Genomic DNA, 14,666 nt, shown 5'->3' with positions numbered 1-14,666 from the left:
CCTAGACAGCATATTTGTCCAGGTTTGATGCATGATACAGGATGCTTGGGGCTGGTGCACTGGGATGATCCAGAGGGATGGGATGGGGAGGGAGGAGGGAGGGGCCTTCAGGATGGGGAACACGTGTACACCCATGGTGGATTCATGTCAATGTATGGCAAACTAATACAATATTGTAATTAGCCTCCAATTAAAATAAATAAATTTATATTAAAAAAAATAAAATTATTTCAAATGATAAAAAATAAAAAGCAGAGACATTACTTTGCCAACAAAGGCCCATCTAGTCAAAGCTATAGTTTTTCCAGTAGTCATGTATGGATATGAGAGTTGGACTATAAACAAAATTGAGTGTCAAAGAATTGATGCTTTTCAACTGTGGTGTTGGAGAAGACTCTTGAGAGTCCCTTGGACTGCAAGGAGATCCAACCAGTCCATCCTAAAGGAAATCAGTCCTGAATATTCATTGGAAGGACTGATGCTGAAGCTGAAACTCCAATACTTTGGCCACCTGATGCGAAGAACTGACTCATTTGAAAAGACCCTGATGCTAGGAAAGATTGAAGGTGGGAGGAGAAGGGGATGACAGAGGATGAGATGGTTGGATGGTATCACCGACTCAATGGACATGAGTTTGAGTAAACTCCAGGAGTTGGTGATGGACAGGGAGGCCTGGTGTGCTGCAGTTCATGGGATCACAAAGAGTAGGACACGACTTAGCGACTGAACCAAACTGATGGGTCTTCACCAAGTTGAGAGGCAAACAGGTTCTTTGATTACTAGTGAGGTTCAATCTGTATTTGTCATTTGGAATTCCTTTTTATTGATTTCTGATATATAGCATTTATTCATTTTCCTATTAGAGGTATTTATATTTTTACTATTGTTTTACGTAAATAAGATTAACTCTTTGCCACATATGATGCAGTTTTGCCTTGGTTTGCCATTTTCTTCTTAGTTTTATTCTTGGTGGCTTTAATATTTTTATGTAATAACATATTCATTTGTATGTTATTTGTCTTTGTTGCTTAGAAAGTTATTTCCTATTGGTCAGATAAAAATCCTCACTTTTACTTTCTTCTGGTTCTTTTATGGTTTTTACATTCGACTGTTTAACCTACCTATGTTTATTTGATTGGGTAGTGTGGGGAAAGATAAATTCTATTTTCTTTTCCAAGTGCTACCAGTCGTACCCAAACCATTGTACCCACACCCAGTTAATTTTAAATGTAACCTTTATAATCTGCTAAATTCTTATATATGCCCACTTAGGTCTGTTTTTATAGCATTTATAATACACAAGTATATTTTTGTTAGGTTAATTCATTTCTGTTAAGTTTGCTAATTTTACAACTTATATTGTTTTAAGGCAATACAGGACATTGAAAAAGAATGGGCCAAACCCACAGAGTTGCAGAGGCAGAAATTAGAGGCTCTCCAGAAAGAAGACAACCAAACAAAGGTGAATGAAGTATTGTACCAAGAGAAATCTCTTGGAAGGGAGTTAGAGAAACATATTGGAATTGAGCTGTTTCTGTAATTTATAAACCCATCAAGCACTAAAAATGGGGCTCTTTTTAAAAATGAGAATACCTTCATTGATTTTTCTTATTATAAAATTAATAAAGTCTTATTGTTTAAAGATTCTAAAAAATACAATATAGTATGCGTCCTTTGCCAAGTTAATTAATATAGATCCTCAAGATTATTTTTAATGATGTAGAGTATTCCATTTTATGATTATGTTATCATTTAGCTAACCAATTTCCTATTATTGGAAGTCAGGTTGTTTCCAGGATTTGCTTCTATAAATCACTGTGGCAGCGAGCACCACGAGACCCAGGACTGAGTCAATCTAATTTATATAATACATACTCTGTGTTCCCAACACCTGGTATGGTTCCTGGCTGAAGGTCCCTGAACACAGCAGCCAACATCATCTGTCCTGAATACATGTTCTATTATTCTTTACATTATTTCTAAATGTTCATTTTTAAAACTTCCATAAAGATGGCACAGTACTAATGGACATACCCCCAAGAAGTATATGAGTCTGAAAAGTCATAGTTTAACAGAAGAAATGGTCTTTGTTTCATTGTATTATCTTTTTTTTTTAAATCCTTTATACTTTACCAATGCTCATCACCGAAGCACTGATTTTGAAGAAAATGCAAATAAAATTTAGATGACTCATTTATACTTAGGTTGATATAGAAAGTCATCCTTCAACGTCACCATATTTTGCGAATTTTATTGATGAGTTGCAAAAAAAAAAAAAAAGGAGGGAAAAAGCATATACTGCCATGATTTAGTATTATCCCCCTTGGTATACTGAGAATTTGGAGAAGGAAATGGCAGCCCACTCCAGTATTCTTGCCTGGAGATTCCCATGGACAGAGGAGCCTGGAGGGCCACAGTCCATAGGGTTGCAAAGAGTTAGACACAACTGAGCGACTAACACTTTCCCACTTTCCCATTGGTATTTCATTACAGCTTTGTCTCAGAAATTTTGGAGTTCAATTTCTCTGTGTGTTTACAAATTTTTATACTTACAGCTTTTATTTTGATGAATATCATGTTGCTGTTGCTTTGGACACAGTTACCAATTCTAAGGACATTTCTGATCTATAAACTTCTTAGCTTAGTAAGAATGTTGTTTTTAACCGTGCTGCTGTGCTCTAACAAAATTTGTGTTTTTGCCATAAAACAAAGTTTATTTTCTATGGTTGAATGTTTTACATCATTTTACCATACTATTTGAATAGTGATCTTTAAAAACTCTCACTTTGAGTGCATGAATTTAGTCCTCTAAATTTTCTTTGCATTTTGTTTGAAGTCAATGCTTTAGTAGTTGGCTAAATATAAAGAATAAAAAAGATAACACAATGAAGGAGAGGCCATTTATTTGTTAAAATATGTCTTATTTATCAGACTCACATGTACGGCTTCAGGACAGGGTATGTGTGAGTTGTTTTTTTTCACTTGAAAAAAACTGAACCATTATTCAAGTTAACAAATGATTTTCCTCTTGAAGCATCTAACAATACTGTTATTAAAACCAACGTTATTAAAGTGTAAAAGTTCTCCTACTAATGGAGTCAACACATTAACTATTGCTTTACTTTATGTACATGTACAAGAAAGCCTGGAATTGAAAATGAGTGAAATTAACTTAAAGGAGCAGTCATTTGATCTAAATCAGAGAGAGAATGAACTATGGTCCCTGGGCCACTGTTTGTGTAAATAAAGCTTTATTGGCACATAGCCACACTCACTCATGTATGTATTGTCAAATGGTGATTTTGTGCTAGAGCAGTAGAGGTGGGTACTGGCAACAGTGCTCATATGCCCACAGAATTGAAGATATTTACTACATGGCTCTGCAGGTAAGTTTGCCAAATGCTAACGTACCTTCTGCAGTTCTATGTGTTAAATTATCTTTCTCAGGTACTTCTTAAAAGAACAAATTTCAGAAATTCCATGGTGGTCCAGTGGTTAGGACTTGGCACTTTCACTGCCACGGCCTGGGTTCAACCCCTGGTTGGGGAACTTAGATCCTGCAAGCTGTGTGGTGTGTCCAATAAGAAAACAAAACTCATTTTGAAGTAGATAATCCTTTTAGATTTCTGTCATCTGCTTTTCACACAGGCAGTAATATCAGTACTCCCCGCCGTCCCCCCACTTTGAATGGCAGGTGCCAGCTAGCATTTTGAGCAAGTTACTTATTCATCACCAACTTCTTAGAGAAATGGAGCTTAACTTTTAATTAAAAACACTTTCACCTCTTCTAGAGCACTGCACCCAAGAGTGTATTACAATTTATTACAAATTTTTTGTGTTACCAAAGAGTAAAATAAACAATTAAGGATTTATACCATATAGTAAAAAAGGAGTTTTGTAGCAAGAGCCATGAAACTACTAAATGCTCAGTGGTGGGATTACTCAGCCCCTGTCCCCACCACACATGTAACATCTACCCACCACCTGTCTTTCCTGTTGTCTCCCACTGACCCAAAGGGAGGTCCAGCAGCTGAACTCATCTCCTAAGTTGAATGCATGGGCCTCAGTGCAGTGAGCTGGTCCAACACGTGGCCTGGGAGGGACAGGAGCCTGGAATCCTTCCACCACCTGGTACCAAGAGTCACCCGTCCCTCACAGCGTATGTCTCAGCCTGTTTCCCTTTATCAGAGAGCGCTCACATAGCCCTCAAAAGGGAGGTGTAAGTTACCTTGCTTCAGGAAAGGATTGGGAAAGAGCCAGGTTGTCGCTGAGTGGCCTTCTTTCTGATTTAACCATGTGGTAAAGTGAGAACTACCTTCTCTGAACACAGATCTTCCACCCCATCAGATTGGACCATGGTGTAGGCTGGAAGAGCAAAGTGGAGGTCACTAAACTGGTAGCAGATTACTTGAAGGCAGTCGCCAATGTTCACTTTGTTGAAAGGTCCTCAATAGACATTAGCAGGACAGGATGCCAGGACCACAGGTGTGACCTGCAGCTGTCCTCTGTTCTTCAGTAACTACAGAAGCAGAGGGAAAAGCTAAACCTTTAACGTCACCAACATGTAACATTCCGTTGGCACTTTGGGGCCGGAAAACTCGGCTTAGAGAGCAGACTCACTGTATTACCCTCACTTCATTGCCGTTTCCAGCACCTGTCTCTGACAGCGAATTCCAGCAGCATATAAAGCGGCCTGTAAAAATTTGATCTCAGCTTCGTTGTGTTTTTTTTAAACACAGCATCTTAATTATTCACTCTTTGTTTATTCTGCTGCTCTAATCTACTGAGAGAGAATCACAACTACTCATTCGATTACATCTTACTCTCCTTCCTTCATCGTTCACACACTGAGTATTTTATTTCCACTATGTCTGAACACTGTAAAAAGAGCAGGGACGTGATGGTCAACGAGGAAGCACACACCAGGAACTCGGGCAGCCCTGTCAGCACATGGGGCGTTGTCTTCCTCTGCGTCACCCGAAAGAAAAAGGTGCTTTCACTGTGACTCCATTCCAGGTGTTGTGTTAGAATGGCAGTAGCTTCTGACATGAGATTTTTCATCTGCTTCAAGCAGTCTTTTGCTTCCTCCATCCCCACCCCTATTTGGAGCAGTTTTTGGAGCTCGCCCGGGAGGTACGGCACTATGGATACGTACAGCTGGAGCCCTGCACCTGTGACCACCCAGAACCGGGCTGCCAGACCCTTCTTTCCATCGGCAATAACGAGATCAGCTGCTGCATAACCCTGCCTGATAACCGGACCCTGGACATCATTTTCCAGATGGACAGAGTGAAGTGCTGGCAGGTCACTTTCCTTGTGAGTATCTCGGCACCTTGCCTTTCCCATCATTTAAAGCCTTCATCCATGATTTTAAAAACCCTAGTGTTTTTGGATGACAGTGTTGGTATCAGGGAGACAGATTTGCCATTTGAATCAGTACCTTGAGTGGACTGGCATCTAAGCCACAGTAAGCATCATAAAATCCCATGGACAGAGAAGCCTGGTGGGCTACAGTCTATGGGGTCGCAGAGTCAGACACGACTGAGCATGCACAAAGCATCACCTAGTAGTAAAACCTACCTTTTATCTGGTGCAAGTTCCTCACTCTTGCTGTAGAAACGCTCCTCTTCTCACCTTCCAACAGCAGACTTCTCTACTGCTTGGAGGGTATCTAAAGTAATGACAACATGTAGAAATAACAGCTACCATTTACTGAACACTTAATACGTGCTCAGTACCAACAAGATCCTATGCTGGGAAACCGGATGCTGCCCAGCAGAGCTATTCCTTTTTTTTTTTTTAATTAATTAATTAATTTTAATTGGGGATAATTACTTTACAGTATTGTGATGGATTTTGCCATGCATCAACACTAATCAGCCATGGGTATACACGTGTCCCCCAATCCTGAACCCCGCTTCCACCTCCCTCCCCACCCTATCCCTCTAGGCTGTCCCAGAGCACTAGCTCTGGGTGCCCTACTTCATGCATCAAGCTTGCACTGGTCGTGTATTTTACATATGGTAATATACATGTTTCAATGCTACTCTTTCAGATCATCCCACCCTTGCCTTCTCCCAGAGTCCAAAATTCTGTTCTTTACACCCATGTCTCTTTTGCTCCCCTGCCTGTAGGACCATCGTTACCGTCTTTCTAAATTCCACATATATGCATTAATATACAGTATTTGTCTTTCTCTTTCTGACTTACTTCACTGTGTGTAATAAGTTCTGGTTTCATCCACCTCATTAGAACCGACTCAAATGTGTTCTTTTTTTATATATAGCTGAGTAATATTTCATTGTGTATATGTAACACAACTTTCTTATCCATTCATCTGCCAATGGACATCTAGGTTGCTTCCTTGTCCTACTGTTTACTATTGTTTACTATTGTAAACAGTCCAGCAGAGCTATTCGTAAGGATCTCTGGCATCACACCTGCATTTCTATGTCCTTCCAAGAGAGAGCTTTCTGACCAGAATTACTGAGTGCTTACTTTGTACCAGGTGCTATGCTAGGCAATGACACATATGCTATTTAATTAAGTTCTTTTTTTTTTCATTAAGAGGAAAACAAAGGTCAATATTTATAAGAAGTAACTAGCATTTCTTAATTAAGTTCTTAAATATAACCCAGTGAACTAAGAGGCATTATCCCATTTACACAGGAAATGGAGATGAACTAGTAGAGGACAAACGTTTCTAACGCAACCATGACACCAGCTGCTAAATCCATGAAACCCATGAGGATTTTTTAGCTGGCTCAGTACTGTGAGGGCAGAGAGACAGGTCTGTCTGCAGCATTTGATGCACCAACCATGTCTTTCTTTTCACAACTCCCCCTGCTTCCTCCTCTAATTTTGTGGTCTGCCTCTCCCTCTGACCACTCCTGAAATGCTGGTGTTTCCTGGGGTTCCATTTCTAGAATCTCTCCTCTACTTATCTCTTGAAGTCAGTTTCCCAGATGACTGTCAACAAACAGGTCCAGTATTTCCTACCACATTCTTGACATCTTCACCAAGTGATTCACAGACACCTCAAACTCAACTTTTCCCCTAACCGGACTCATCCTTTCCCATATGCCCAACCTAGGGTTCTTCCTCCTGTGTTCCCTGTCTTGATAAATAGGATTTCCACCACCACCCCTAGCTGCCAAATCAGCAATCTTGAAATTACCCCTAACTTTTCTCTTATCTTACATTTTTAATTGCTGATGCAGACAGACCTATCTGTGCTATGACACTGGTGGTGGTGGTGGTGTTCAGTTGCTAAGTCATGTCCGACTCTTTACAACCCCATGGACTGCTGCACGCCAGGCTTCCCTGTCCTTCACTGTCTCCTGGAGTTTGCTCACATTCATGTCCACTGAGTTGATGATGCTATCTAACCATCTCATCCTCTGCCAGCCCCTTCTCCTTTTGCCTTCGATCTTTCCCAGCATCAGGGTCTTCTCCAGTGAATCGGCTCTTCACATCAGCCTATGGCACTGCTGTCCTTCAAGATTCTCCTTTTCTCTCTGCTCTCATGTCTTGATCTCAACATTTGCTGCCTGGATGAAATCCCACAGCCTCCTAACCCTTCTCACTGCTCCACTCTTACCCTCTTGGGGTCAGAAGAATAAAACACATAGTATAATTTCAGTTCCTTTAAACTATGGGAACTTGTTTTGTGGCCAACGTTTGGTATATCTTGAAATGTTCAGTGTGTACTTGAGAAGAATGTGTATGCTGCCACTGTTGAGAGTGCATATGTTGCCCTAACTCTAACCCTATAAAATATCAGTTCCGTGAAGTGGTTAATGACATTCCAGTCTCCTCTATCCTTACACATTTCTCTCTACTTGTTCTATCAGCTATTGTGAGGAGTGTTAAAATCTTCAAATATAATTGTAGATTTGTCCATTTCTTTAAATTTTGTTAGTTTTTTCCTTGTCTTCTATAGATTATTTTATTATTTAGACGTTCGTTTGTTCCATTGTTTTTTTAGCCACACCTTTTAAATTTATGGTTACTTGAGTCTTTAATATACATCTTTTTAGCTTATTACAGTCTACTGCTGCTAAGTCGCTTCAGTAGTGTCCGACTCTGTGTGACCCCAGAGACGGCAGCCCACCAGGTTCCCCCATCCCTGGGATTCTCCAGGCAAGAACACTGGAGCGGGTTGCCATTTCCTTCTCCAATGCATGACAGTGAAAAGTGAAAGTGAAGTCGCTCAGTTGTGTCCAACTCTTAGCGACCCCATGGACTGCATCCTACTAGGCTCCTCCGTCCATAGGATTTTCCAGGCAAGAGTACTGGAGTGGGGTGCCATTGCCTTCTACTTTCAAATATTAATCATTTCACAAAAAGTTTAAAAACCTTACAACAGTGTACCTCTGTTTGCCCCTTCTGTCCTTTGTGGTATTTGTTGCCATACATTATTTCTGCATATATTATAAACCTCATGCTGTGTTATAATTATTTTTGCTTTTAACAGTTAATTACTTTTTAATTAAATTAAAAGGTAAACTATTAATTTTGATATAATTATAGATTCATATGTAGTTGAAAGAAATGGTACAGAGATTTTGCATACATTTTACCCACTTTTCTTCAATTATTACGTCTTTCAAAGCTAGAGTACAGTATCACCACCCCAGCCACTGACATTGATGCAAGGAAAAGTTGAGACGTTTCCATCATCACAAGGATCCTTCATGTTAGCTTTTCATAGCTGCATCTGCTTACTCCCACTCTCATCCCTCTTGAACCCCTGGCAACCCCAACCTGTTTGCCATTTTCATATTGTGTCATTTCAAGAATATTTTATAAAGCTTTCGGAAGTGATGGATTATTTATGACTTGACTGTGGTGATCATTTCATGGACACATGCATATGTCCAAACTCTTCAAATTGTGTACATTAAATATGTGCAGTTTTTTTTTGCACATCAGTTATAACCTCAGTTAGAAAAAACAAACACTCACACACATAAAACAAGGTTATGCACCGGTCAGTTGATGAAGATATTGTGACCAGAGGTTCACAGAACCTAAAGCTATATTTGCCTGTGGACTGTGTATCAGCACTCACTAAGGCAGTGTCCATGGTAACAATAGAACCTAGTTATTTTGAACAGGAATTGACTGTGTTTAGGAGGTGAACATAAAATAAAAGCAAGGAGTTTGTTACCTTAAAAAATGAAAGAATGTTACATGAACATAATCACACAGTGTGTAGTCTTTGGAAATATTTTTACTCAGCATAATTCTTTGGAAATTCATTCAGCTTGGTGTGTATATATCAGTAGTTTGTTTCTTTGGGCAGCTGAGCAGTATTCCATGATACAGAATAGCCACAATTTCTTAAAACACTCACCCAAAGAAAGATATCTGGTTGTTTCCAGTTATTAGCTATTATGAATAAAGCTTCTATAAATATTCATTCATAGGTTTTTGTCTGAGCACAAGTTTTCATTTCTCTGGGATAAATGCCTAAGAGTGCAATTGCTGGAAGTTGCGTGTTTAATTTTTTAAGAAACTGCCAAATTGTTTTCAAGGGGGCTGAGCCAATTTATTATACATTCCCACCAGCAATGTATGAGCAAGCCAGACTCTCCACTTTCCCATCAGCATTTAGTATTGTCATTATTTTTTATTTAGTCATCCTGATAAGTGTGTATTGGTATTCAATTGTAATTTTAATTTGCCTTTCCCTCATGGCTAGCAATGTTGAACATCTTTTCATGTGCTTATTTACCATCTGGGTATCTTCTTAGGTGATATGTCTTCATAATTTCTCCCATTTTCCAATTGGGTTTTTTGTTTACGATTGAGTTTTGAGAGCACTTACATTCTAGATATTAGTCCTTTTTTGACTATGTGGCTTGCTAGTATTTTCTCGCACTTTGTAGTTTTTCATTCTCTTCACTGGGTCTTTTGCAGAGCAAACTACTTTAATTTTGATGAAGTTGTTTTTCTTTATTGTGTTTTTGGTGTCAAGTCTAAATTCTTTGCCAAAGTTCCCTTTTTTGCCTATGGAAGTCCAACTGCTCCAGGACCATTTGTTGCAAAGGCTATCTTTCTTCAGTTGAATTGCTGTCATACCTTTGTAAGAAATCAGCTGGGCACATTTGTGTGGGTCTAGTTCTTTTCCATCCATCTTTGTGTAGACACACAGAGGGAGGCATAGATCCCCATACCAATACCACATCATCATTCTCTTCTTCTGTAACAGCTTTATCAAGATATTATTCACTTTCCACACAATATAAAGTGTAGAACTCAGTTCAGTTCAGTTCAGTTCAGTCACTCAGTCGTGTCCGACTCTCCGCGACCCCATGAATCACAGCACGCCAGGCCTCCCTGTCCATCATCAACTCCCAGAGTTCACTCAAACCCATGTCCACAGAGTCGGTGATGCCATCCAGCCATCTAATTCTCGGTCGTCCCCTTCTCCTCCCGCCCCAGAACTCAGTAGCATTCAGTATATACAGAGTTGTGTAACCATCACCACAATCAATTTTAGAATACCTCAAAAAGAAGTTCCATACCCTTTATTTGTTACTTCCTTGTCACCCGGCCTAAGAAACCACTAATTTACTTTCTGCCTCTATAGATTTGCCTGTTCTGAACTTAGCATATTAATGGAATCATACATGGTGCTTGTGACTGTTTTTTTGAGAGGGAAACCCAAACAGAGACCAGAGGTCTTACTAAGTTGAGGAGCTGCTGCTGCTGCTAAGTCACTTCAGTCGTGTCCGACTCTGTGTGACCCCACTGACGGCGGCCCACCAGGCTCTCCCGTCCCTGGGATTCTCCAGGCAAGAACACTGGAGTGGGTTGCCGTTTCCTTCTCCAATGTGTGAAAGTGAAGTCGCTCAGTCGTGTCCGACCCTTAGCGACCCCACGGACTGCAGCCTACCAGGCTCCTCCATCCATGGGATTTTCTAGGCAAGAGTACTGGAGTGGCTTGCCATTGCCTTCTCCAAAGTTGAGGAGAAAGAGGTAAAAATCTGTGAAGTGGTGGTTAGAATTTATGGGATAAAAGACTAAAGACAAGGGTTTTACATAGAGCAAGAGCCCCAGAGAGCACCTTTCAAATCTTTTGGCCAAATAATGATTTGTGCATGTGTGGGCAATGCACGAATTTGCATCTGGGAAGTCTGGGGAAAGAACCACTGAGAAGCAGTCAGTTGAACAATTCCAAAAGCAGGTTGAACAATTCAAAAAATATATACTGGTGTTTTTACTTAACATAATGTTTCCAGGGTTCATTCTTAATGTAGCATATATCTGTACTTATTCCTTTTTATGGTCAAATAATATTCCATTGTACAGATATATCCACTTGTCCATTGATGGTTGTTTCTGCCTTTTGACTGTTATGAATCATGCTACTATGAACATTTGTGCATAAGTTTTTTATGAGGACATAGGTTTTCATTTCTCTTGGGTATATACCGAGGAGTGGAACTGCTGGTGATTCTACCACAGTGGTTAACTTTTATGGTTAGCTTTTTGAGGAAAGTCCAGACTGTCATTTACAGTGTCTTCCCCATTTTACATCCCCACCAGCAGCATAAGACATTTCCAATTTCCCCATATCCTTGCCGGTACTTGTTAGTATCTGATTTTTTTTTTTATATGACCATTCTGATGGAGGTAAAGTGGTATCTCATTGTGGTTTTATTTAAGTCTTTTTTTCTCTGTGTGCTTAATTTTGGGTAGTTTCTGTTGTCATGATTTCAAGGTCATCAGTCTTCCGTAGCATATAATGTGTCTTTCCCATTCATTATATTTTTATTTCTACTATTATACTTTATTTTTCATCTCTAGGTGGCCATTAAGGTCTTATTATATCTTCCATTTCTCTCCTTATCATGCTATTTTTTCTAAATTTTTGAGTGTGTGGAGCATATTTAAAATAACTGGTTTTATATTATTGTCTACTAATTCTATCAGCTCTGACATTTCTATTGATTGATTTTTCTCCTATTTGCAGAGTACACTTATCTCATACTTTGCACACCAGGTAATTTATTATGGTATGCGAAACACTGTGAATCTTATGTTGTTTAATGCTGGATTTTATTGTATTCCTTTAAAGAAAATTGGATTTTGTTCTGTCACGCAATTAAATTACTTGGAATTAGTTTTATTTTTTTGAGACTTGCTTTTAAGCTTTCTTAAGGCAGATCAAGAGAAGTCTGGAGGACTAATTTAGTATTTTACTTAATAGCTGCCATTCTTAGAACTCTCCATGTCTTGTTTATTATGTTATCTCTACTTAGGTTGATAGAAACTATTTCCAGGCTGGTTTAAGAGCTTTTGGAATTGTTCAACCTGCTGCTTTTCAGTGGTTCTTTCCCCCAGACTTCCCAGATGCAAATTTGTGCATCTCCCACGCATGCACAAATCATTATTTGGCCAAAAGATTTGAAAGGTGCTCTCTGTAGCTCTTGCTCTATGTAAAACCTTTGTCTTTAGTCTTCTATCCCATAAATTCTAACCACCACTTCACAGATTTTTGTCTCTTTCTCACCAACTTAGTAAGACCTCTGGACTCTGGGTTTCCCTCCCTGTGCTGAATCTTGGAAACTCCTCCAGGCAGTAAACTGGGTAACTACAGGGCTCACCTTACTTGTTTTCTGCTTCTCAGGGTTGACAATTCTGCATTCTCTCTGTTCTATGTCTGAAAGCAGCTGTTTCTCAGTTCATTTTTTTACACTGATGCTGCCAGACCCATAGTTCTAAAATACAAATTTGTGTTATTATTCAGCTTTTAAAATTTTTTAACAAAATGGCCTGTTGCCCTTAATATAAAGTTCAGACTCCTTCACTTAGCTTGTAAAACCTATAATAGCCAGGGCTCTTTTGATAGCAAATAGTAGAAACCAATACTTCTGGCTCTAGTGGGGAAAAAAAAGGATTTATTAGAGGGGTATGAGATAATCCCGGAGAAGGCAATGGCAAGCCACTCCAGTACACTTGCCTAGAAAATCCCACAGATGGAGGAGCCTGGTAGGCTGCAGTCCGTGGGGTCACTATGGGTCAGACACGACTGAGCGACTTCACTTTCACTTTTCACTTTCACACATTGGAGAAGGAAATGGCAACCCACTCCAGTGTTCTTGCCTGGAGAATCCCAGGAACGGGGGAGCCTGGTGGGCTTCCATCTATGGGGTCACACAGAGTCGGACACGACTGAAGTGACTTAGCAGCAGCAGCAGCATGAGATAATCCACTGGTTTAAAGGAAAGGGTAAAAAAAAAAAAAAGACTGAAATAGAAGCTCAGGATAACCAGGAACCAGAGGAGCTCAAGATTTCTAGAAAACAGAGATTCTTTATCAGGACCTGCTCTTTGGATCCTTCTGCCCTGGAGTCAAATGAGAAACCCAGAGTATTTATCCAGTTGGCTTGAGCTTGGGTCACATGCCACCCTCCAAGAGGGCAACATTTCCTGACTGTCTTAGCTTGACAGCCACAGTGAAAAGTTCTTCCCAAGGGAATTTGAAACTCTAGTACCAGAAGAAAAAACGACTGATGCTGTAAAGCAAAAATCACAGGTGCTTCCTACCAGGCTTCCAGGCCCTGGCCCTGCCCTTCCTCTCTCAGCCCCCCATCCGTCACAGTGAATGATTCAACCACACTCCAGTGTGCCAGGCTCCCTCGTGCCTCAGTGTGTCTGCACTTATTTTGTCTTCTACCGGGAACCACTTGTTACCACCACACCCTCCCCCCACAAAAAAAAACACACAAGAAACTTGGATAATTTCTTCTTCTGCTCAGATAACACTCTCCCCTCCACTCTTGCCCCACCAGAACTTCCTTAACCTCCTGGTCTGGATTAGATGTCCATCCTGTTCACTTCCATAGACCTGTGTTTGCTTCCCTTATAATACTTACATCAAACTATGATGATTTCTTGTACGTTCATGGCTCCCCAAAAGACTGATGACATCTTGGGAATAGGGATATTCTCACTTGTTTTGATATTCTGTGCAGCACATAATAGCCATTTCAATTCCTGCTGAATGTCAGGTAATATCTTTTCCCTTGTAGGGGACTCTGCTGGATACGGATGGGCCACAGCAAACTCTCAACCACAACTTGGAGCTCAGACTTCAGTATTGCGAGGACAGTCACTGGTGGTGGTTTGTTATTCACACCAAGCAGGTACGTTCTCAGGGCAGAGCGGGAAAACCTTCAGTGCTAAACGCTCTCTTGCATGCTGGGGTGGACAGAGCACCCTGCCCTAACCCAAGTGGAGCAGAATATTAGAGTATGCCACACATGCACTTTTAGGCCTGTAATACCATTTATTTGGTTTTATTTTGTGGTTGGTTCAGTTGCTAAGTCAGGTCCTGCTCTTTGTGGCCCCATAGACTGCAGCACGCCAGTCTTTCCTGTACTTCACTATCTCCCGTGAAGTTTGCTCAAACTCGTGTCCATTGAGTCGGTGATGCTATCTAACCAACTCATCCTCTATTGCCCTCTTCTCCTTTTGCCTTCAGTCTTTCCCAGCATCGGGGTATGTTCCAGTGAGCCAGCTCTCAGACTCGTTTTATTTTACTCATCACGAAAGCTTTCATATAAATTAGAAGTAACAGAAGACTCAACTATCAGTGACTTAGACCATGGATTAGTTAACTTCTCGAGGAATCAATGATGGTAAACATTTTAG

The 14,666-nt window shown here is 40.3% G+C and overlaps 1 protein-coding gene across 12 annotated transcripts in view; it reads left to right on the top strand.

Annotated features, from left to right (window-relative positions):
• Nucleotides 1-14,666, top strand: part of SNX31 (sorting nexin 31) — a 78,672-nt gene that overhangs the window by 46,893 nt on the left and 17,113 nt on the right. For 11 of the 12 annotated variants that reach the window (XR_008686777.2, XR_008686776.2, XM_055432623.2 and 8 more), the window contains 3 exons: nucleotides 1,370-1,462; nucleotides 5,113-5,316; nucleotides 14,045-14,158. Coding sequence is in view for 10 of the 12 variants with exons in the window: in XM_055432623.2 (XP_055288598.2) it covers nucleotides 1,370-1,462; nucleotides 5,113-5,316; nucleotides 14,045-14,158 (411 nt within the window). In the remaining 2 variants the exon portion in view is untranslated. The remainder of the gene's footprint in view (nucleotides 1-1,369; nucleotides 1,463-5,112; nucleotides 5,317-14,044; nucleotides 14,159-14,666) is intronic. The other variant, XM_055432625.2, reaches the window with a different exon arrangement.

Source organism: Moschus berezovskii, chromosome 16 (genome assembly GCF_049115385.1).
Source record: "Moschus berezovskii isolate FMDL1 chromosome 16, NW_MosBer_1.0, whole genome shotgun sequence".
Classification (NCBI taxonomy): Eukaryota; Metazoa; Chordata; class Mammalia; order Artiodactyla; family Moschidae; genus Moschus; species Moschus berezovskii.
Note: the sequence above shows the minus strand (reverse complement) of the source record. Positions and strands in the feature narration are given on the sequence as shown.